Raw genomic sequence first — 25,144 nt, 5'->3', positions numbered from 1 at the left:
AAATACCCCTCTGCCAAGTCAGACCCCTCCTTGCATGATAGAAACTGGGACCCCTGGCGTTTCCCAGAAAAGGCAGCAGACTGCTGGTGCGATAAACAGCTCCGGATACAGCCGCTCGTGCCCGATCTGCACTGGGGATGCCTGCTCATCTGCCACCTCACTCAGCCAACCCCAACCCCAAAAATCGCATATATGCCTTCCTCACTCTGCCCTGGGCGCGACTTCACCAGCCCCCATCTGCGGACTGGTGAACCTCGCCCGGCGGTGCAGAATAAAGCACTCACAACCCGCCAGACTCTCTTAGCCTCATTATCTCACCGCAAGCCTTACATCCAGTTGGTACAAATTCATAATGAATTATCCCTCTGATATCAAAAAAGGTTAACAAAATCATTGCAACAAGTTCACAAACTTAATTGTCCGACTTCATGCACGCCCGTGTGTGTGTGTGTGTGTGTGTGTGTGTGTGTGTGTAGCATATTCTGACCTAATACTATTTTGGGGAGGCCACAAAACACGCTTGAGGCCACACACCAGAAACTGACCCACAGTCCCCCCAGTTCGGGTCCCATGTGAGAACCACAGCCCCAGCTGCTGTGCACACGTGTTACTGCTCACACCACTGACATCCATGTGGACCCTGGACCGTGCAGCCATGACTGCTGTCACTGCTGCTCCTGGCAGCTCGTGCTACTGCCAAATGAGTTCTGCTCGGTTCCAGCCTCTGTGTCACCATGTCCTGAGTCAGAGTCTGGCATGTGGTCACCTGATGGGGGAGCCTTATGCCGTGTCCAGCTGCAAGAGTGTTGGGGACAGTGGGTTTCCCTCTTACGGAGTGAAGTGGCCTCTGCCCCCCACCAAGACTCTATTTGTGGAATTTTCCTAATGTAGGAAAAGAGTTCAGGTGTTCAAGGTGAGGGATGTAAAAAGAATGACTAATTTTAATTCTTGGAGCAAAGATCTGAGACTAGAACTTTCTCTGGTACTTTTAGGCACTCAGGTTTGGCTGGAAGAACAGGGACTAATAATTGACATCCAAGGGGGAGGTTGACTTGCTCTCTTACTCTAAATTCCTTTCTGGGATGGTGAGGGATGTTTTTCTCTCCACTGAGCCAATTCTCTGATGCTCTGACACCACCTGTGTGTCCCATAATCGGAATCCTGCCACTACCTGGAGTTACATCAGACCCCACAGGTTACGGGCTCCATCCCACAGACTGCTCTCACTTCAGACCTAAGTCACAAGTTTCAGGTCCCCCCCTCATGTTACCTGCACTTCTGTCTGACTTCGGTACTAAGTTGGGGTCCCCCGTTTCAAGTTCAATAATTTGCTACAACAGCTCATAGGACTCAGGAAAATGCTAAGCTTACTGTTACAGTTGGTTATAAAGGACACAAGTGAGCAGCCAGATGAAGAGGTCCCTAGGGCGAGGTCTGGAAGGGTCCCCAGCGCAGAAGCCTGTGTCACTGAGGTGGAGTGTGTCACCCTCCCAGCACATGGATGTGATGAGCAATTCGGTAGCTCTCAGAATTCTGTAGATTTAAGGGTTTGTTTTTTTTAATGTAAGTCTCATGACGTCGGCATGATTGATTAAGTTATTGGCTATTGGTGATTGAACTCAACCTCCAGCTCCTCTCCCCAGAGGTCAGGGAGTGAGGCTGAAAGTTGCAACTTTCTAATCGTGGCTGGTCTTTTTGGTGACAATCCCCCATTCCGAAGCTCTCTAGGACCCCTCAGCCAAGAGTCATGTCATCCCAAAGTCACTCTGCTCACTCAGGAGATTTCAAACGTTTTAGGAGTTCTGTATCAGGAACTGGGGACACAGATCAAAAATTTTTTTTGATTATATCACAGGTCTTTGACCACAGATCCATTTATAACAAAAGGACCATAACAGTTAAAAAATGCTGGCAAATTACAGGAGTCCCATTCAGTTATTAACAATTAGTCCCGTCCAGTGTCCTGTTGAAGATATTTACATACCTAGTAAATTTACAAAAATTGCTCAATTTTAGTCAGACAGGAAATTCAAATTAACTATAATGGGATATCAGTGCACGCGTCCCAGAATGAGTAAAATTGTTGGCAAGAATTTAATTATATCTCTCATATATTGCTAGTGGGAGAGTAAATTGATTCAAATACTTTGAAAATTCTTTGGGCGTACATTCTAAAGCCAAGCATTCACCCACCCTATGACCCAACATTTCCACTCCTATTTATATACCTAATAGACATGTGTGCATGTGTGTGCAATACATATATGAGAAAATCGTTCATAGCAGCATGATTTGTGAAATCTGGGCATAGCACAAATGCCCATGAACGTCAGAGGACAGAAGTGTGGTCCTGTTCATACAAGGGACCCCCTGTAGCCATGGGAATGAATAATCTACAACCACACACCACCTAAGGGGTGAGACCCGGGGATATACTGTTGAGTGAGAGGCAGATACCAAGGGGTTTCCCCTGTAATATTCCATTCTACCAACACCTGACAGAACTCATCTGTGCTGTTAAAAATCAAGCTAAGAGCTATTTGGGGAGAGGTTGGTTTATGACTCAATACCTCTCAAGAGCGTTTCCTGGAGCTGGAAATGTTCCTTGATGTGGGTGTTGCTTATCTCAATGTTCACTTTGGGAAAATCTACTGTACACTTATGATTCGTCCACCTCTTTCTATGGGTGGGTTAACCTAAACATAAAAAGGCTTTCAAAGAGAAGCAACAAGCATTTGAGATTATATATATATATATATATATATATATATATATATATATATATATATTTGGGAAGCATTGATTCAGACAGAAACACACATAATATTCCAGTTAGGAAGCAAAAGCAATGGGTATTTATGAGAAAAAGAAGGGGAACAATTACATCAATAGAAGGAAAGCGTTTCTATTCGTGCAGATAACAAAACGTAGTGATGCTAATTCTAAATAATTAAAATTTTCAGTTCAGTAAACAGAATAACAGCTTTCCTGTTGTCTTTGCAAACAGTTCTCTGGGACATAATGCTGCTTTAGGCCCAGATGTAAAGGTTATTTGCCCGGTTTTAACATTTCAAAAGTTTGAGACATAAGATGTGCAAAGCAGTTCCTCTGGGATGGCAGCTCCCGCTCCAGTTTAAAGTGGCTGTTTAATATTTTTTTGACATTTCCCCCATTTTGATCACCATCTTTCCTTCAAAGCATGACTGATAAATCACTGGAAAGCAGCACTGATCCGTCATTGAAGCATCCTTGGCCCTCTATTGTTAGGACGGCTCATTTTCAGGGTGTCAGGCCACTGTCAGTCTCTCATTGCCAGGAAAAGTCATTCCTGGTATGTCATGTCCCACGTGGGAGGGAAAGTGGTTTTCCTTGTTCTTAGGAACTTTAGCTACATTGGAGCAGCAAGAGCGCCAGCACAGAGGAAGGCTTTGCCATCCTGTTCCTTTAAGGGCAGACATCGTCTGTGGTTTCTTGAGGTTTTTTATGTAGTCTCACAGGCCTTAGTGAGCATTTCAAAAATGTTGAGCAAGTATTATCAGAATGGTGTTTTTACAACACCAAGACATGCGAAACTAATGGTTTTAGAGCAGCAAATATTTTATAATAACAAATAAAATGTTAAGTTCAATTTGAAGAATAGATTTGAACCAAGAGGCAATGCCTGAGGGCAGTTAGTTGAAGATTAAAAAACCTGAGGTGTCAGTGGGCACTGTATTTAGTCATTTGGTTTGTGCCTGGATTTTATTTAGTTCTATGTATTTTCCAGAGGTGTTTCATCCAAGTACAAAGGTATTAACAACAGAGCAAACCGCACATGCTCAGCTGGGAGCTGGTCAAGAGCAAATCTACTGCCTAATATAACTCACATACAGGGATTTAAAGCTTTTTCCTGGTCGAATTTGTTTTAGTGGTAGATACAGTGATTTCCTGCAAGGTTTTTGATGTGTTGATAATCATGTATTTTTTCATTTTAATACCTTCCCAGGGAAAAAGTATTCTTCCAAATCTGGTGCCTTCACGGGGGCTGACATCACCAGGCAAGAAATGTCCTTGTCTATGTATGTAATTGCGGTGCATTTGGACGTGTGAAGTAGGTTTAAAGATGATGCTCAATGTTATCTGCCCAGATAGAAACTAAGGGGAAAAACAAACAACAACTATTACAGTGGGTGGCTGACCTCTCATATTTTTGTGAGAGAGGAAGGAATTAAAGTGAGAAGAAAGGCAGGGGAATTATACAGGCTTGGCCCGGAATCTTGGGTTAGCTTCCACAACAGAGGTGATCTGCTTCATTTCCCAGTCACTTTAAATTTCAAATGTTCTGTTTGTCGAGCTGTCCAGTTTGGTGCAAGAGCTTTCTTTAAATTAGGAAACATGAGTCCAAGAGTCAACACCTTTCAGTTTGGTCACAGGTGGATTAGTTAAGAGGACCTGAAATCTGGAGGCTTCAGGTAGGAAGGAAAAGATAAATGCTTTAATTTTGTTTACAAAGGTATAATTTACCAAATTGCTCTAGATCATAGGTAGTTTAGGAAAACATTTTCTTATACCTGGAAAACAGATTAAAACCAGTGATGTAGGAGAGTTTTTGAGTGCGTGCCGGGATCGTGTCTCATGAAACCAAAGAATGGAAGCACGGACCAAGGAGAGGCAAGGTGTTGTAAAAGAGGATAGTTTATTAAAAAGCAAAGGGTCAGAGCTTCCGAGCAGGAGTGGGTCCCAAATGGGGTGCCTGCATCAGGCAAAGGCTCTTATTCTTATGTCTCCTCTTGCCTGTTTGAAGAAAGGAACTGACGCCTTCTAATGGAATTTGTGTACCAGTTTTTTTTTTGCTCTGATTGCCCATCCTGAAAGCATTAGCACAATAACTCATTCCTGTCTATTAAATCTGCTCCATTTGTCCTGGATGAACGAGTTACTTCAGAATTCAGAATCTGGAATTTTAGGAAATGACTGCCTTTTGTTTATTCCACCAGGGACCTTCCTGTCTACCTAACAACATGCTAACTAACCTGTCTCACCAGTAATATTTTATGTGAAAAGTTACAAAAACTAGAATCACTCTTACCCATGTTATTAATTCTTGTTGATCTTTATCTTCTTGTCAGTAGTTTCATAAATCCAGTTTTTCCTTAGAGTTGTATAAATCTTTACCTAATTCAGTGTTGTGTTTTTAAAGTTACCAGAAACCTGTATTTCAGAATACTTGTAAGGTATTTTTAATGAATATTTAAAGACAAAACACATTTATGGGAATATATTTTGCCAAAGCATCAGAGTAAAACCGTAACTGTCCATAAATTATAAAAGGCTTAAAAATGGCCATGGTTAAAAGTCTGGTGAGCGTTCACATACATCCATATACACATAATGTAGTTGACTCAGTTTCCCATTCCAGTCTTAGTTAGCTGGACCACATGGAAATTCTTTACTCCTCCACAAACTTCTGCAATATCCACAAACCTACAAATGACTTATACCTTCCGCTTTTGTCTTATCTTTTCCTTTCTAATTTCAAAACAATGGTTCTAGTTTAGGACAAATTACTTTCCTTTTGCTTTATTTATAAGAAAAAGAAAAGAACCCAAAAAACAAAAACAACCTCATATCCTTTATATGCTACCTTATCCAAAAAACACATTGTATTTTCCTTTCCCTAAAAAAAATGCATCTTCGCACTTCACACCTTCTTCTGCTAAAAACATACATCCCATTTTCATGCACAGTCATTTGTTTTATCTGCCATTGATTTTTAGTAGTTTTGTAAATAACATAATTTCTTTATAACTCAACATTCTGCAAGGGAATTTATACAGCAGGCTGTGTTTTAAAAAGGCCACATTTTTATTCCCTTCGTTCTCTGTGGGTGATATTTTAGTTACTCCTTGGTGGTTACATTTCAAAACATGGTTAAGAGTTACAGCTTTAAGAGACAGAGAAGGACTTTACATTTTTCAGCATTCCCAGGACGTGTCAGAATTTTATATAATTTTTAGAACATTCATAATAATAGCGTATCGACTATATAAATATAATCAAAGGTTTAGCATCACTTATTTGACAGTGCTTCCCGTGTAATTAACATACCAAATAAACCTAATTAGTTTAATTTCTCCCTTTTATAAAGAGAGAAATTTTCTTTGAAACGTTTCAGGGGCCTTCTGGAACACCCCAAGTTATTCCTATGTCAATAAGACAATTTGGAATCTGATCTTGGAAGGCCTGTCAATCACATCAAGAGGTTTAAAACATTTCATGAAATAGAATCATAGGTCATTGTGGAACAATACTTAATAGAACAATACTTAATTATGCATTTAACCAAAGTAACAAGAAGAGATTTTAAAGAGAAATACATAAGGTTACATAGGTATGAGCAAAATTTTAGTTGTTTTTTGTTTTTTAATATTAAGAAGACTTGGTTTAGTTAGGCAATTAAAAACCTGATGACAATGAACATAGGAAATCATTTAAATAAAACATAAAATCTTTGCTTTCCGTTTATACGTTCTTAAGAGTACATCAATAATAAAGGAAAATTTTGCGCTTTTAGCAGAGAAATAACATTAAGTTTTAGCTCTGCATAAGCACATCATTGATGTGAAAGCTTAATTAATTTTTTTAAAAAGTCCTTATGATAACAATTTAAATTTAACCTGCTTAATTGTAAGAGATAAAATCTTTCTTTCTCTCTTCCCATTCTGAAATAACCAGAACAAAATTATTTTCATTTTTTTAATGAAAACATGTCTCCGTATCTCAGACTGATTAACATTCTTTAGATTGACAAATTTATTAATATATTTTGTGTGGGGAGCCATGGTTACAGGAAACTCTGAGCTTTGCAGAGTGGCTCGGTTTATGCTACCTGTTTCCTCCCCCTGAGGCAATTGTCTCTGCCTGCACCTGAGGGGAGCTTGAGCTTGTAAGCTGCTGAGGAATTTGGTGGGAGCGGCCAGTTCCCGGACACAGAAGGCTGATGCCTATCAGGGCAATTGATAAGATAATTACTTGTGAGTTTCGGTGAATGTTGTATCCTCTATGTGAAAGCTAAAGAATTTACATTTGTTATGTTAATACATACTTGCACGTGCTCAAACTGCTTATATGGGAGCAGTAAAATAAACTTAGTGTCTTCAGGATCACTGAAGTCCCGCGATCGCCATCATATGTGAGAGTGTCTTTTATTCATTCCCACTCCCCCATTCGGGAACCCATCGACTCGTGACGGCTGGCCCGTCACACTTGGCGCCCAACGTGGGGCTCGAATACGGAGGTAACAGTGAGGAACACCGCGTGGAAAGGGCCCCGGCTTGTATAAGAGCTGAATCAGTGGATGCACGGTGAGTGAGACACGATCCCCTCGGTCGAATGAATGTGTGAATGATTGATAGTTCCACGACTTTTTGTCACGGAGCTTGATTGGGCCCCAATCCAGAAGGGCACCTGATTGTTTCTTTGTTTGAAAGAAGGACCGAGTTAGGGAAAAGAATGGGTCACGCTAGCAGCAAGGACCTGTATGTTAGAGGACTTAAGAAATTGCTTGCCGCCCATGGCTGTCGGGTGAGCAGAGAACAGTTAGATAAGTTTTTAGAATTTGTAAAAGAAGTTTGTCCGTGGTTTCCAGAAGAAGGCACTGTCAGTCTGGGAACCTGGCAGAAAGTGGGAAAACAGTTAAAGGATTTTTACACTGACCACGGGCCTCAGCAGGTTCCGATTGAAACATTTGGACTGTGGACTTTGATCCGAGACTGTTTGAACCTTAAACATGAGGAATGCAAATTAGAGAAAGTGAAACAAGCCGGCGATGAGGAGGGAGAGAGCGCAAAGTTGTTAGAGGGAGTTCTTAAGGTTAATAAAGAGCCTGTTTATCAGGAAACTCCGGTCGAGCACCGGGAAGATTTAAAACCTCAGGATCAAAAAAAATTAGAAGATGAGGCAGTCAAATATGATAGGGACAAAAACCCTCCTTTAGTGGCTGTGGCTCGGGAGGACGAGCAACTTGCAGATACTGCACTTTCTCTTGCAGATCAAATAAAAAAGATTCAGGGACAGTTGATAGAACTTAAAGTTGCTGTAGACGGAGGAAATTGTCCTCGGAGTAAAGATCCCCCCATAGTTGATCCCTCTGCACCACCTCCTGAGGAGTCCTGTAGGTGGAGACCTCCGCCGCAGTCCCCGGTTTGGGACATGCCTGCAGAGCCTTCGCCAAGTTATGTTAAGCCAGGATCGGACTCTGTTGTACTATCCCCTCTTCAAATAGCTTGTGAAGAGGCTCACAAGCAAGGGGAATCTACAGAGCAGTTTGGCGTATATCCTATTTTTGAAAGATATGATCAGGCAGGACGTAGGGTTAGGGATTGGAGGCCTTTCCAGTGGAAGCAGATAAAAGAATTGAAAGAGGCTTGTGTGCAGTATGGACCTATTGCCCCTTTCACCATGGCAATTTTGGATGTTCTGTCTACTGAAGCCACCCCTCCAGAGGATTGGAAGCTTATTGCTCATGCTTGCCTTTCGGGAGGCGATTATCTCTTATGGAGATCTGAGTTTTATGAAAACTACAAAAAGAAAGCTAATCAGAACAATTTGAGGCGAGTTCCCATCACTTTTGAGATGTTGGCCGGTGAAGGCATTTATGCTGAAATAAGAAACCAAATGGGCTTTGCGGCAAGAGCTTATGCTCAGACTTCTGCCGCTGCAAAGGAAGCCTGGCGTATGCTACCAGACACTTCCCGCAAAGAGGAACATGTATCTCAGATAAGGCAGGGAGCAGATGAGCCTTTTCAAGAATTTGTGTCTCGCCTCAATACAGCCGCGGGGCGGATTTTTGGGCCATCGGCTGCTACTCAGTCTTTTATAATGTAGCTTGCTTATGAAAATGCTAATTCTGCATGCCAAGCTGCTATTAGACCATTTAGAAAAAAGGGAACATTGTCTGACTATATTCGTTTGTGTTCTGACGTAGGACCTTCTTTTACTCAAGGCATAGCCATAGCGGCAGCTATACAGGGAAAGCCTATGAAAAAAGTATTGTATCAACAGGCAAGAGTCAATTCAGGGAGTCGCCCTGAAATTCACCCATTTTTGTAATTAAGAAAAAATCGGGGAAATGGAGATTGTTGCAGGATTTGAGAAAAGTAAATGAAACTATGGAAGTTATGGGTGCTCTCCAGCCAGGATTACCTCATCCTTCTGCTATTCCAAAAGATACTTATAAAATAGTGCTAGATCTAAAAGATTGCTTTTATAATATACCACTCCATCCCCAAGATTGTAAGAGATTTGCCTTTAGCATTCCTAGTCCAAATTTCCAAAAACCTATAAAAAGGTATCAATGGCGAGTCCTCCCCCAAGGTATGGCTAATAGCCCCACTTTATGTCAGAAGTTTGTTAGTGAAGCAATTGATAACACCAGAAAACAGTTTCCATCTGTGTATATCATTCATTATATGGATGACATCTTATTGGCTTGTAAGAAAGAAGGAATGTTGTTAGCTTGCTTTGCAGATATAAAAAAGAATCTTCTAGCCTCAGGTCTTATTATTGCACCTGAGAAAGTACAGAGAAGTGAGCCTTATTCTTACTTGGGATTTCAGTTGTTTGCTCAGTATTTCACTCCACAAAAAATAGAGCTTAGAAAAGATCATCTTAAATCTCTTAATGATTTTCAGAAACTGTTGGGAGATATTAATTGGCTGCGCCCTTCTTTGGGACTAACTACTGGAGATCTTAAACCACTGTTTGAAATTTTAAAAGGAGATTCTGATCCGACCTCGCCCAGGTCTCTTACTGAGCCTGCACGGAAGGCTCTTTCTAAGATTGAGGAAGCCATTCAGCTACAGCATGTTTCTTTTTTAGATTATTCTAAACCTCTATATGTGTATGTTTTAGACACCAAACATACACCCACAGCAGTGTTGTGGCAAGAAGGGCCACTTAGATGGATACACCTCCATGTGGCTGCACAAAAAAAAAAAAAAAATCTTACACCTTATTATAAATTTGTGGCCAGTTTAATTCAGGAGAGCCGCTTGGAAGCTCGAAAATATTATGGAAAGGAGCCACATTTCATGTTATTAGACATTGTCTTGCTGCATTTGCCATGATTAAAACTCCTAAAAAACTTAAAACAGATAATGGCTCAGGTTATACCAGCAAAAAATTTGCTCTATTTTGCCAGCAATTTTCGATCAATCATGTTACTGGCATTCCTTACAATCCCCAAGGACAAGGGATTGTTGAGCGTACTCATGGTACATTAAAAGTTAATTTGCAAAAAATAAAAAAGGGGGAGTTATATCCCCTGACGCCTCATAATTATTTGTCTCATTCTCTCTTTATTCAAAATTTTTTGACCTTGGATGCCCATTTGCAGGAGTGCTGCAGAGCGCTTTTGGCATCCTTCCACTGCTCCTCAGGCTTTGGTCAAATGGAAAAACCCACTTACGGGCTCTTGGCAAGGCCCAGATCCAGTCCTCATATGGGGACGAGGACATGTATGTGTTTTTCCACAGGATGCAGAAGGCCCTCGGTGGCTGCCAGAAAGATTGGTGCGACATGTGGACCCTCAGCCCATTGATGATGCTACTGATGCTTTGCCAAGCGGAACCTGACCAGACGTATTGGGCCTATGTACCTGATCCACCAATCCTCCACCCCGCTGTGTGGGACGGTCCTGAGATTCCAGTCTATGTTAATGATACTCAGGCATTTAGGATTGCCCTCTGATGGACACATAAAACAACAACTAGAGAAGAATTTTACTTATAATGGTATAGGAACAGGTTTGCCTATTTGTATTGCAAATAATAGGTCAACATCTGGGTGCTTGCGTAGTTCTCCTGTCACTATGCACATTAATGACTCTTTAGTTGGATGGACTGTTCGTCTTAATATGCTAGGTGATTGGTCAGGAGGACGCAGAATAAATCTGCCCGTCCCTCCATCACGTCCATCTTGCAATAAAAGATTGAAATTAAATATTGAGACTGTCCCATGGAGAGACTGTCCTGGCAATGATCCTGTTCGTTATGACATTCCTGGAACAGGCAGATACATCATTGACTGGTCAAGAAGTAACCAGTCAGGATGGGCCCGAGAACTGACTTCTGGACTTTGGACTTCTGATACACAATATCAACAAAATTCATTATGGAGACTTATGGGAGTAATAGGTGAAGTTGTTCAAATAGTTGAGTTCTGTAAATCAGGCACTCCCTGCAGTCATGTGAGTGTCTTGAAAGATGGGACTAGAGATTGGACGACTGTTGCTAAGACTGTAATACATCTGCTTGTGTTCCTTCTCCTTATGCACTGTTGATTGGAAATGTTAATGTACACTTTATAGGAAATCAATTTAGTGTATCCTGTAGTAATTGTTCTTTAGCAAATTGTATTTCTTGGGTACCATTAGGAACTCATGTTATGATACTTAAACAACCATCTTTTGTTATGCTTCCTGTTAATATTTCTGGACCTTGGTATGCTGAAAAAAGTTTGCAGGTTTTTAAAGAAATTGAGTATGCTTTGAGTAGGCCAAAGCGGTTTATTGGGCTTCTGTGTCTGTTCGGTTCTGTGCCTACTCCCCATCCTCATTAGACATCCATCAGCTTGAGCTTAAGGCAAGTCTTAAGACTCTCACCCCTGTGCATTTATGAGGGATGGATTAGTCAACGACGGGTAAATACTTGGGAGCCGCTTCAACACCTAAGACAGGGCTTGTATGATAAAATATGAGTACCAATGACGGGTAAGTTGAGGCAGGCATCCTGGGATGCCTAAGACAGGCGCCGTCACCTCACCATCCTGACTGGATGGATTTTGTTCATATAAAATAAAAAAGGGGGAGATGTGGGGAGCCATGGTTACAGGAAACTCTGAGCTTTGCAGAGTGGCTCGGTTTATGCTACCTGTTTCCTCCCCCTGAGGCAATTGTCTCTGCCTGCACCTGAGGGGAGCTTGAGCTTGTAAGCTGCTGAGGAATTTGGTGGGAGCGGCCAGTTCCCAGACACAGAAGGCTGATGCCTATCAGGGCAATTGATAAGATAATTACTTGTGAGTTTCGGTGAATTTTGTATCCTCTATGTGAAAGCTAAAGAATTTACATTTGTTATGTTAATACATACTTGCACGTGCTCAAACTGCTTATATGGGAGCAGTAAAATAAACTTAGTGTCTTCAGGATCACTGAAGTCCGCGATCGCCATCATATGTGAGAGTGTCTTTTATTCATTCCCACTCCCCCATTCGGGAACCCATCGACTCGTGACGGCTGGCCCGTCACAATTTTGTAATCTCTAGAAACATAGGTTTTTGACTGGCAAATATATTTCATCATTTTTAGAAGCATGTACTTCCTTAACGTAAGACATTTTTATTAATAGACCCAAATATCTTTAGTTTTCCTATATTAAAAAGCCAAAAGTAGGTAAACTTAGATTCATTTAGCAATTAATGTCTCAGTATTTTATCTTATTTCAAATGACCTAGATATTCAATAATTTTCATCTTTTCATTTAACGTAGTAAATCTCTAAGGTTTCAAGTTACCAAAAGACTGTGGGGAACTATTTTTAAGTACACATACTGTAAAACATTTATTGATGAAAAGTTTCACCAAAATTCTTTTATTTTTTTTACATCTATTTAATTTAGTAATTCTCAACAATTATACTTGGATTACTCATGAAAATGTTATGAGACATTAAAGTCAATTGTTATCCCCAGCTCTTTTCCTGTTGACAAACCCTGTAGTAGAGATAACATGAACTTAATTGTTTTGTAAACACAGATAAATAATACATTAAATTTGATAACTCTAAAGACATGTCTGTTTTAATTAAACCAACAAATTTAAATAAATTTTAATAGTAAATGTGTTTTCAGATCACATGATCCTGAAAAGCATTTGAGTTACTTTCTGTTATAATTCTTCCCCCTCCTTCTTCCCCCCCCCCACTCCAGTTCAAGCCGTTGTTTCTCAGTCGAGTTGTGCAGGACACAGTTCCCTGGCCCGTGCTGTGTTATGAGCCTTGTGCTCTCCCCGGATGAGGCAGTTGGTTGCCAGTCATCGGTCAGTCGCTTGCAGCTATTATAATTCTTACTTAATATAAGCACTTAATTTTTTCACCAGTTAAACAGAGCTCTTTATATAAACCAATTCTAGTAATTTCCTCTGGAGGTAGACATACATACACATATAGAAACAGACATAGCCAGAGACCTGATAGTTTCATAAAAGAAAAATATTTTTTAGCCATGGGACAGGTACAATAAGACAAAACCCCCTTAATTTATAACAGTTGGAATAATTTAAGTGTATTCATTCAGGTGGCTGAGGCTCTAAGATTTGTATTTGTCCTTGATAAACACTTTAGTTAAGGAGACGGTGGGTGCTGCTTAGGCAAAGGAACTCTTTTAGCTGCTTGTGTTTTTGAAAAAGCTTTCTTCCTACCTCCTGCCCTTTTTTTTTTTTTTTTTTTTTTTATTTAGTCTCAGGCAGTTGTGGGCTGTGTTTACGTTTCTGATTATCTGTTAGCAAGGCCTTGCAAGTTACTGAGGCTTAGAAAACTCCTATTAGGTTTCTAATTTTGCCAAATTTCTGATCATAGAGTTATGAAATTATTTTAAATAAGTTGTCAGTCTTCAGGTAAAACAAACAGTAAGAAATTTTTTTTTTTGAGTAAACATTTTATATACATAGAATTAAATTCTTTGATATCTTTTTACCTCCACTGAGAAAAGAGTTTGTCTTTTCTCTTTAAAATAACAACTGCATTTTAAGTGAAAACATGCTGTTATTGCTTCTTGTACATAAGAAATGGAATACCTATGGATTTTTAAAGTGATATGTCAGGGAGACAAAATGCCATATATTACTAGTAAAGTAGACCATTAACAAACAGTAAGAAATTTTAAAGTACCTACTCAGATGGTCAAAAATTATTCATGTATTAGAAACTTCTGCTTATTAACCAAAAATTGCTTTCCATTGTCCCAGAGACGTTTGGATTCCTCTTCCTATGAAATCTTTTTCTTATGACAAGCAACATAACAGACAAGAAAAAGAAACAAAAGAGCATAAAATAACCAAATGAGTACTCATCCATCAGGAAATCCCTGCAGAGCTACTCACCTCCCTGGGTGCTTCTTCCAAGCAAAAGCCGTGAAAAGCCACTCCTGATAAAGAAAATTTGTTCCCACATAACTGCATTGGCATAGAATTAACCCCTGGTCATTCACAGAACGTGCAAAGAATTCACGAGACTCTGGAAAGTGGGAGAAGGAGAAAGTTTTATTGAAAGTCAGGCAGAGAGAGAGAATTCTGGCAAAGGGAGTTTTGCCAGGGCAGTCTGAGAGAGATCTGCGGAGACAGAGGGGTAAGAGAGAGATGCTGGCAAATGTAGTTTAGCCAGGGCAGAGTCCAACGGAGACAGCTGTGCTGATGAGAAGGAGTGCTGGGGTTTTATATTTTTCCATGCAGGATGTAGGGTGCCTGTCAGCCTGCAGGGGGGCTGCAATTACAATTGTCTTCCCCCAGGAACTGTCCTGTTCCCAGCTATGATAGATGTTTGTTAGTTTGCAGAGGGTTGCCGTTGTGATTGGGAACTTTTCTGTTCCCATCTATGATGGATGTAAGGTGCTTGTCAGCCTGCAGGTGCAGTGCTAGCCAGGGGAGTCAGAGCCAAGTGGTTAATGTTTGAGCTCGTTCCTGCCATATCTTATAAGCCTGGTCCTGTTAACTCCTTACTTGTCTCATCAGTAACAAGCTTATATGACCTTTCTTCGTATGCCAGCACCTGAGGCAAGCCCCCCACCACCACCCCATTAGAGAAAAATCCCTCTCTTGAGGTGAAAAATCTCTCCTTGAGAGAAAAACCCTCCTGACCTCAAATAAAGGTATTTGACCTCAACCGAAAAAGGAAGAAGGCTTGAATCTATGAGGACTTCACAGTCAGGGAGACAACAGTCCATGGAAGCCGTGAGCACAAAAGATCCTCTGTAGGTACCATTCCTGGTTCCAGGGGACGCTGGACCATAAAGGTGAGGCCACTTTAGGCTCCTTCATAGTCACCAAGATACATGAACCTAAAAATAAAAAGGCTTTCCAGGTGAGAGGCAACAAGCTTTTATTTGAGATTTTTAAAAAAAGAATAACTACTCAGGAAGCACTGATTCAGGCAGAAGCCCAAACAATGTTCCAATTATGAGACAAAGGCAATGGATATTTATGAGAAAGGGAAGGAGAACAATTATATCAATAGAAGGAAGGCATTTCTATTGGTGCAGATAATGTAATGTAGTGATGCTAATTTTAAATGAGTAAACATTTGTTTAGTCCCGTAGTCATCATAATTGCTTTCTTCCCCACCCCCTTTCTTTCATCGTCCCCCTCCAGTTCAAGCCATCATTCCTCAGTCTAGTTGTGTAGGACACAGCTCCCTGGCCCATGCTGGTATTATGAGCCTTGGCGAGGCCCAGCTGAGGCAGTCAGTCTCCAAGCTGAGGCAGTCAGGCGCCTGTCGCCAGGTGTCGGTCGGCCACTCAGAGCAGCTCAGGGCAGCTCTCACTGCCTGATGGCCACTCACGCTGTCTGCCAGCCACTCATGGTGGCACACAGCAGCTCATGGCAGCACATGGCAGCTCACAGCCTCACAGGGCAGCTCAGGGCAGCACATGGCAGCTCACACCAACCTCCAGCTGCTCACCACAGCCCAGCTCCACGGAGAGCTGTTGTTCTCAATCTTAGCTGTAGAGGGCGCAGCTCACAGGCCCACGTGGAAATCCAACCAGAGGTCTTCTCTGTTCCCCACGCGGTGCTCCAACCGCCTGAGCCATCAGGCCGGCCCACATAACTGCTTTCCTGTTATCTTTGTAAGTAGTACTTTGGGGCACATGGTGGCTCTAGGCTCAATGCAAAGATTATTGTGCCCTGTTTTAACATTTCAAAGATTTAACGCACAAGACATGCAAAGCAGTTCCTCTGGGATGGCAGCTCTGGCTACATTTTAAAGTGACTCCATTTATAATTATTTTTTGAGAGGTGTTGTTCTCTTTCATAAAAGTATAATGTTCTGGATGTTTGAAACAATTTTATTTAAGCTAACATAGAATTCTTTTTACTGAAAGCCCTTACAAATGCTGAATTGAAAAAATCACTACAATTAAAAAAAAATCCAAGTAAACACATTCCTGTGATTCAGCTATGAAGAATAGCATCTAAGGCAAGGGCAGTGAGCCTGGGAGCTGAACCAGATAGTTTTGGGAATGGCCGTCAAGCAGGACCAAGGAATGAAAACCCAAACAGGCCCCTGGGAGGGGAGAATGTGAAAGATGCCCTAAGTAGTGCATGAATGCCTCCTGGGCAGTGGCTGGGGTTTGGCTGGACAGTCAGAACTAGAGGAGAATAAAGCAGGAAAATTGAGAGGTGGAGGAGAGATGTGTTCACACACCTCTTGCCGTGGGCAGAGTGGTGAAGGCACCGGTGTGCGTGTGGATGCCAGCAGAGGTCATCCCTGTGGTGGGGGCTGCTGGAACCCGGTGGGGGCGGTGCCTTGTTGGATGGTGTCACTTAGCCTCTCCCAGAACCCCAGGGCTTTCCCCTGGGGACCCCGTACAAAACAACAGCTGAGATGGAGCTTGTATGGGCACAGCAGTGTGGCTTTCCACTCACCCAGGCTGACCTGGCGTCTGCCAGTGCTGAGTGCCCAGCCTGCTGATGGCAGCTTCTTTTTTTTTTTGAAAAGAGAAATCGAATAGGTGAAATTCATTAAGAAAAAAAGAGTCGTCTCAGGTAAATACGTCACTGCAGGCATAGGAGAGATTTAAACAATCTTAAAACTATGAAGACCTTTATGTCAATGGAAAAGTCTCACTGCAAGGAAATAAGTCAAAGCGGTTGTAAAATTCTGTTTCCCTTCAGAATATCCGGGATCTTTTACAGGTAAGTTCTACAAAACTTTCAAGGACGGTTCATGATCTTATAGAAAATATTCAAAAGAATGGAGACATATAGGGAAAGCCAAACAACTCCTTTTATTCGGCATGAGTAGCATTGATTCTAAACCAGTTAGGAAGAAATAAGAAGAAAGCATTCTGGGAAAACCACCTTTCAGAAATTAGATCCTGAGAACAATGCCATTATGTGTGTGTATATAAACTATATATAAAATACAGTAGTACCGACAGCCGGGTGAAGCCCCAGCACGTTCAGGCCCGCGCTCAGGCTCTGGCGCCTCCTCGCCCGCCCGCGGGCAGCGCCCCTGGGATGGCTCCGCTGCAGCTACGGCCACTGCGCTGATGCCGCCGCTCCGGGAGGGGCCAACTGCCCGTGCCGGGATCCAGCGCTCTGCCAACCCATCCACCACCACCCCGACTTCGAGGTCTTTGTGTTTCGTGTATGTGACAAAACTGGGGAATCTTATGACTGGTCACAGATTACAACTGTGACAGTCTTTGGAAAACATGACTCAGGACTTACGTGCTGTGCGCATTCAAGAAGGGCCAGCGCAGTGCTAAAAGGAGACGTGTGGGTAAAGAAGACCATCAATCCTACTCTCAGAGCGTCCTGGGTAACTCAACAAGTTAACTTGTCCAAAACACGATGGATGGATGGAATTAATATAGACACAGAGCAAGAAGTTAATTGTTCATCACCTGAATATGATGCATTAGCTGCTTTAGTCAAAGAAACGACAGATCCTTTCCATCGGGAAATCGAGGGATCCCAGGTAACCTGTGATGCTGTTTGGTCTCCAAAGTGCATAGACACAAGGTGCTATAATTATACTGGAATTGCAGATGCTGTGACTTTCTCTTTGTTACGTCTTGTGATGAACAAAGGCAGGTCTGTCAGAATGTATTGCAGCAGCCAAGGCTCCCTATGATCAGACATTAACTGCATATGACACTACACCAAGGTGGGCATTAACCCTAAGGCACGTGTAATGGGTGTTCCCTGTGTGGTTGTGATTATACCTGCCCGGCTGTATTGGAGGATCACGTTTGTACCATTGCAAAAGTCCCTCCCCGGGGGTCCTTGTAGTGATGCAGCAGGATGTCAGGTGCCTCTAAAATGATTACAAAGCAAGTAAACAGTTCTATTTCTGGAAGCAGTGGGATAAAGATCAAAGCCCTCCTTTTTATAACTGTAAAGATGCTGCTGGCCGTACCCATGACGTGTGGTGTGATAACCCATGAGCATGTCTTTAAAGGCAGCATATATACAGACGTGTGGTTTACACGGCACTGGCATGGGGCTCACACGGCATTGGCGTGTGGCTTACACGACATTGGGCTGTGGCTTTCACGGCATTGGCATTTGGCTTACACGGCATTGGCTTGTGGCTTACACGACATTGGCATGTGGCTCACACGGCATTAGCATGTGGCTCACACGGCATTAGCATGTGGCTCACACGGCATTAGCATGTGGCTCACACGGCACTGGCGTGTGGCTCACACGGCACTGGCGTGTGGCTCACACGGCACTGGCGTGTGGCTTACACGGCATTGGTGTGTGGCTCACACGGCACTGGCATGTGGCTTACACGGCATTGGCATGTGGCTTACACGGCACTGGCGTGTGGCTTACACGGCACTGGTGTGTGGCTTACTCGGCACTGGTGTGTGGCTTACATGGCACTGGTGTGTGGCTTACACGGCACTGGCATGTTGCTTACACGGCACTGGCATGTGGCTTACACGGCACTGGCATGTGGCTTACACGGCACTGGCATGTGGCTTACACGGCACTGGCATGTGGCAGGCAAACGCTGGAGCTGCTGTAGCCAAACAGCAAACTGAAGAAACGTGGAAAGTCTTAAAACCAACCTGTACTAACATGAACATCTTCTGTCAAACTATTGAGATTTAGAATATTATTTGTATAAACAGATCTCGTTTCTCGAAGGGATAAAAAAATATATACTTTTTTGTCGTGTTGCTGTATATTTTAGTTATTAGTATAGTCCAAAAGAGATTCTTTACCTCCAAGCTGCGGAGTGGGGACCCCACTTTCCACCCCGGCCGCCACCTCTTCCTCGCCCTCCTCATCGTCCGCAGCCTCCTCACTGCCCGGCTCCCAGAAGATGGTGGTGTCAGCGGAAATGTGCTGCTTTTGCTTCGATGTGCTCTACTGTCACCTGTACGGATGCCAGCAGCCCCGGACCCCCGGTTCACCAGCGAGCCCTACCCACTGTGTGTAACATCGAAGATTGGTCGAGATAAAAGATTGCGTGGATGCATAGGTACTTTTTCTGCCATGAATTTGCATTCAGGACTCAGGGAGTACACACTTACCAGTGCCCCTAAAGATAGCCGTTTTCCAACAATGACAAGGGATGAGCTGCCTCAGCTCTTCTGCTCAGTGTCTCTGCTCAGTAACTTTGAAGATGTCTGTGATTATTTGGACTGGGAGGTGGGTGTACATGGCATTAGAATAGAATTCATCAATGAAAAAGGTTCAAAACGCACTGCTACCTACCTACCGGAGGTTGCAAAGGAGCAAGGATGGGACCGTATTCAGACTATAGACTCCTTACTGAGGAAAGGATACAAAGCTCTGATTACTAATGAACTCAGGAAAACCATAAAACTGACCAGGTACTGTAGTGAAAATACGACCCTGAGCTATGCTAAATACCTTGCACATCACCAGCATCATCATTTCCAAAATGACATTGGGCATCCCCTTCCACTGTACAACCATTATTTCTGACACTAAGCCGCATAGCCAATCACTGGGCCTCTCTGCAGACCTCTTCCCAGGAGACCCTGCCCCGTCTTGGTCTAGCTATCTCTTTTACTGTACCATTTTATGATGATAGTTTCCATTGCCAGGTGAAGCTTCGATGTCGTCAATTAAGATAATGATCTTATCATTATGGTAACGGGTAGGAAAATGAAATTTGTTAAGAAGATCCCATTTTATTATTTTAGGTCACTGATTTTTTTTTTCAGCATATATACCTTTGGGCGGTTTTCTTTCCTTAAAATATATAGAATTTTGCTTTGCTATCTCAATCAGGTTTCAATCTTTCTGTCCATCTTGCCTTACTTTCCTGTCTTCTTTCTTCTCTTCCTTCTATTGACTGTGGATGGAAGAAACTGTGCAGTTTTTAAGGATTTTATTTAGGTTTTTCTTTAGTTTTCCTCAGTGAGATAGACAACTTTTCATAGCTGAGTTTGGGAGGAATTCATTGGAAATTCAGTTATTTGTGTATCACTGTGGAATTTGTCTAGAATTAATTTTGCTACAAGAGCTTAGTATGTGGATCTTCACTCCTTAAGTATATATTTTCCCCATGGTCAAAATGTATGAACTTTAGTTCTAATACATAACTTTTGAAGGTCCGTGATCAGGCTTGTCACAGAGAGTGAGAAATCGTTTGTTCCTATTGTGCTGGTTATCATAAGAGAGACTGCCTCATCACTTTATAGAACCAACTTACAAACTGAAACACAGTGTTAAGAAAGTACAAGCTACCTTTCAAATATGCTATAGAACTCATTTTGAAAAGCAGAGAATATCAGGAAGAGAGCAGATACAGAATTTATTGCTTTGAGAAGAATATAATTAAGTGGAATAAGAGAGGTCAGAAAAAAGGCAATTTAGAGAAATATTCTTATAAAATTTTATTGTTTCTGTATGTGAAACAACAGATTAGACAAATTCCTTACTCTTAAGTATTTTTTTAAGCTGAGATTATTTTCAGCAAATAACCAAAAAGAGACATTTGTCTATTATATGTTAATTTAAATTTGTTAGCTTTAGGTTTCAATAAGTCATAATTGTCCAGAGAATAAAATAATAAAAAAGAGAGATTCTTTGTTTACGTACTATATAAATATACTATAAAACAGCTAAATACCTTGACCAAGTTAGGTATCCCAAGAGTACAAGGATATTTAATCTTTAAATCATTTAATGCACTTCACCACTAAATTAAATGATAAAAAAAAAACAGGGATGATGGCATCTTAGTAAATGTAGAAATTGCTACAGATGAAATTCAGAGCTCCCTGTGACTCACACTTCTCCAGTCATCTTCCACTTGAAGGACCCATGTGATTAGATTAGATTAGCCCCACCCCCATTACGGGAGTGAAAGACTTGTACACTGAAAACTAGAAAACACTGCTGAAAGTAATTTAAAAAGACACAAATAAATGGAAAGACATGGACTGGAAGACAGATGGCTACGATGACAATATTACCTAATGTGACCTATAAATTCAATGTAATCCCTTTCAAAATTCCAACAGCATATAAAATCTCAGGGGACCCCGAATAGCCAAAACAATTTCAGAAAAGATGAACAAAGTTGAAGATCTCAGGCTTGCATAAAAAATGTATAAGAAAATTATAGGAATCAAACTGTGTGAGTGTCTGGCATAAAGGCAGAGCTATAGACCAGTGGACTAGAATAGAGAGCCCAGAAATAAACCCTTGCATATACAGTGTTATGGACAAAATTGTGTCCCAAAATTCGTATGTTGATACTTTATACCCCAATGGGACTGTATTTGGAGACAGGGCCTTTAGGGAGGTCATAAAATTTACATGAGGTCATAAGGGTGGGATTCTATCCAATAGGATTGGTGTCCTTATAAGAGGAAGAGGCCGTCGTTCATACAAAGCAGACTGCCTGCAAATCGACACTTGGGAAAGCCTGGAGGAAGTGACTGGCCATGAAAGCTGCTCGCAAGAGTGTGCCCTCTACTGGTGGAGTGAAGAACCCTCATCATTACAGCCTGGTACTGTAGCACTCCGTGAAATTAGATGTTATCAGAGGTTCCCTGAATTTCTGATTCGCAAACTTCCCTTCCAGCGGCTGCTGCGAGAAATTGCTCAAGACTTCACAACAGATCTTTGCTTGCAGAGTGCAGCTACTGGTGCTTTGCAGGAGGCAAGTGAGGCCTATCTGATTGGCCTTTTTGAAGACACCAACCTGTGTGCTCTCTATGCCAAACATGTAACAATTACGCCAAAGGACACCCAGCTAGCACGCTGCATACGTGGAGAACGAACTTCAGAATCCACTATGATGGGAAAAATCATTCTTAAAAAGAAAAAAAATTATTTTCTTTCTGTCATTAGTAGCTCTGAACTAAAGATATTTTTTCTCCATCGGGTTAAAAGGTACTAATTATATGATTGCAAGTGGAAAAACGGGGACAGAAATCAGATTGGCAGTTTTTCTGTTTTTATCTATGTGTGAATTTTTAATATAAATACAGGGACATAAAGCATTAATGCAAGTCAAAATGTTTCAGTGAACAAGTTTCAACAGTTCAACTTTGAAACAATTGTAAATAAACCTGTTAATTTTTTCTGGACAATGCCAGCATTTGGATTTTTTTAAAACAAGTACATTTCTTATTGATGGCAACTAAATGGTGTTTGTAGCATTTTTATCATACAATAGACTCCAACCATTTACTATACTTTTCTGAGTTGTCCTACATGCAAGTACAGGTTTTTAATGTTGTCTGTTTCTGTGCTGTTCCTATAAGTTTGCTATTAAAATATATTAAACCATTTTTTTAAAAAAAGAGGAGACACCTGAGAGCTCTTTCTCTCTCCACCTATGCACAGAAGAAAGGCCATGTGAGGGCAGAGAGAGAAGGAGGCCATCTGTAAGCCAGGAAGAGAGCTCTCACCAGAAACTGAATTTGCTGGCACCTTCATCCTGAATTTCTAACCTCCAGAGCTGTGAGGAAATAACTGTCTGCTATTTAAACCACCCAGTCTGTGCTGTTTGTTATGGTAGTTTGAGCAGACTAACACATATGGTGAAATGATTTTCAACAAGGGTGACAAGACCCTTCAATGGGGGAGAGGACAGACAGTCTTTTCAAAAAATGGTGCACTGATAACTGGTGAGCCACATGCAAAAGAATGAAGTTTGATCCTTACTTTACAACATAAACAATTAACTCAAAGGGCTCGAAGACCTAAAGTAAGAGTTAAAGCTATAAAACTCTTAGAGGAAATCATAGAGGAAAACCTTCATGACACAAAATTTGGCAATGGTATTCTTGTATGTTAAATCAAAATCACAGGCAACAACAACAAATAATAAAAAGAAAAAGTATGTAAATTGGAGCACATCAAAATAAAAAAACGTCTTTGCATCAAAGGACACAATCAATAGAGTGAAAAGACAACCCATAGTACAGGAAAAAATGTTTGCAAATCAAGTATATGATAAGTTTTAGTATTCAGAATATATAAAGAACTTCTACAACTCAACAAAAACAACCTGACTTAAAAATAAGCAAAGGACTCGAATAGACATTTCTCCAAAGAAGATACACAAATGACCAATGAGCACATGAAAAGATGCTCCACATCACTAAGCATTAGTGAAATGAAAATAGGAAACACAATGAGGTATCACCTCCCACCCATTAGGAAGGCTACTATCAAAGAAAGAAAATAAATGCTGGAGAGGATATGGAGAAATTGGAACTTTGGGAGGTGTAGAATAATACTGCTGTGGTGAAAAACAGTGTGGCAGTTCCTCAAAAACTTAGAATTTAAAAAAACTTAGAATTAAAATAGAATTATCATATGATCCAGCAACTCCACTTCTGGGTATATACGCAAAAGAATTGAAAGCAGGGTGTCCAAGAGATATTTGTACAACAATGTTCATAGCCAAAATGTGAAAGGAAAACAACTGTCCATCAACAGATGAATGAATAAAAGGTGGGATATACATACCACAGCAATATTACAGAGCCTTGAACAGGAAATTTTCAACCATGCTACAACATGAATTATACAACCTTGAGAACATTATGCTAAGTGAGAGAAACCAGTCAAGAAAGACAAATGCTGTTTGATTTTACTTCTATGGGGTACCCATACCACTCAATTCAGAGATAAAAAGTAGAATGATGGTTGCCAGGGGCTGGGGAGAGAAGAAGATGGGGAACTGTTGTTTAATGGGTGTAGAGTTTCAGTTTCAGTGTTGCCAGATGAAAAGAGTTCTGGAGAGCTGTTGCATAGCAACATGAATGTATATAAAACACTACTGAACTCTGCACTTAAAAATGGTTACTATGGTAAATTTTGTTATGTATATTTACCACAATTAAAAAATTAAAAACTATTACATTTTTAAAAAAGGAAGTGAGGATTACCAGGGAAGTACCTAGGATGCCTGAGTAGATAAATGCTATAACTGCTTCCTCCCGTGAACACATTAAAATTACAACTAAATTATAGAACGATCAAGCTGGAGAAACATCTGAAGTCTACTGAATAGAAGTTTTATAACAGTACATAAAGAAGCCATGTCAAGACTGGTAGGAGGGATGGATACATGAAACAAGCTGGCCCTACACCTGCATGTGGCCGTTGAGAATCAGGAGTGCTATCTCAGCCATAGAGGTCTCCCCATGGAGGGGTGAGGAACCCAGCCCCACACTGGACTCTCCAGCCTGGGTTACTGGTGCCTGGAGGAAGAGCCCCCAAAATATCTGGCTGTGAAAAACAGTGGGGTTTCTGACATCGGGATGGGACTGAGGGCTGCAGGAAACTTCTTAAAGGGCCCGTGCACAGATACATTCACTTGTAGGCACTCACCCTGGACTGCAGTGGAAGAGCAGTGACTGGGCAGCATTGAGGACATATGGGGAAAGATTAAGTTGTGTGGCTTTAAGGCAAGGACTGGAAGGACAGTGGCCATTTTCCCTGTGTGGAGTCCTCCTCCCATGGAACTGACAGGGAGGTACCATCTTTCCTGTGTTGAACACTCCCCTCACACCCAGGGCCAAATCTGACTCTGAATTGGTTTGGTAAGCTCTGCTCACTTCACCCTAGTGATTTCCTGAGACCCCGCCTCACCCAACTCATGGACCACAGGAGGCTCTATCAGTGCCTGCATTTTACAGGAGGCTGGTGGGTGGCAGCAGGCCATGTGATGTCCTAGATTTTTGTGGAACTACCCCAAGGCCAGTATTGGTAGCAGCTATCCTTGGTTTCAGCATGGTCTCCCCATGTACCTCCAGGTACATCACAGGCAGCACCAACTTGGATCATTGTAGCTCCTACTAGGTAGTCCTCGGCCATTCACAGGCAGTAGCTGACCTGAGCTGCACAAGACCCCTTGCAAGAGGCCCAGGAACCAACATAT

At 41.6% G+C, this 25,144-nt stretch overlaps 2 protein-coding genes and 1 pseudogene across 2 annotated transcripts; all 3 read left to right on the top strand.

Moving 5' to 3' along the window:
• Positions 1-16,858: 16,858 nt before the first annotated feature.
• LOC109439859 (di-N-acetylchitobiase) lies at positions 16,859-18,403 on the top strand. Its single transcript, XM_074333933.1, is given in 10 exon segments — positions 16,859-16,941; positions 17,197-17,798; positions 17,801-17,845; positions 17,848-17,904; positions 17,907-17,954; positions 17,957-18,032; positions 18,034-18,065; positions 18,068-18,109; positions 18,112-18,192; positions 18,195-18,403. Coding segments are annotated over 10 exon segments (1,275 nt in total).
• A 23-nt stretch (positions 18,404-18,426) lies between these two features.
• On the top strand, positions 18,427-19,716 carry LOC141571785 (nuclear protein AMMECR1-like). Its single transcript, XM_074333932.1, is given in 4 exon segments — positions 18,427-18,600; positions 18,968-19,163; positions 19,166-19,196; positions 19,302-19,716. Coding segments are annotated over 4 exon segments (816 nt in total).
• Positions 19,717-19,881: 165 nt separating this feature from the next.
• Positions 19,882-22,147, top strand: LOC141571784 (histone H3.3A-like; annotated as a pseudogene).
• The last annotated feature ends 2,997 nt before the right edge of the window (positions 22,148-25,144 follow it).

The sequence above is a fragment of the Rhinolophus sinicus genome, linkage group LG05, assembly GCF_036562045.2.
Source record: "Rhinolophus sinicus isolate RSC01 linkage group LG05, ASM3656204v1, whole genome shotgun sequence".
Lineage (NCBI taxonomy): Eukaryota > Metazoa > Chordata > Mammalia > Chiroptera > Rhinolophidae > Rhinolophus > Rhinolophus sinicus.
Note: the sequence above shows the minus strand (reverse complement) of the source record. Positions and strands in the feature narration are given on the sequence as shown.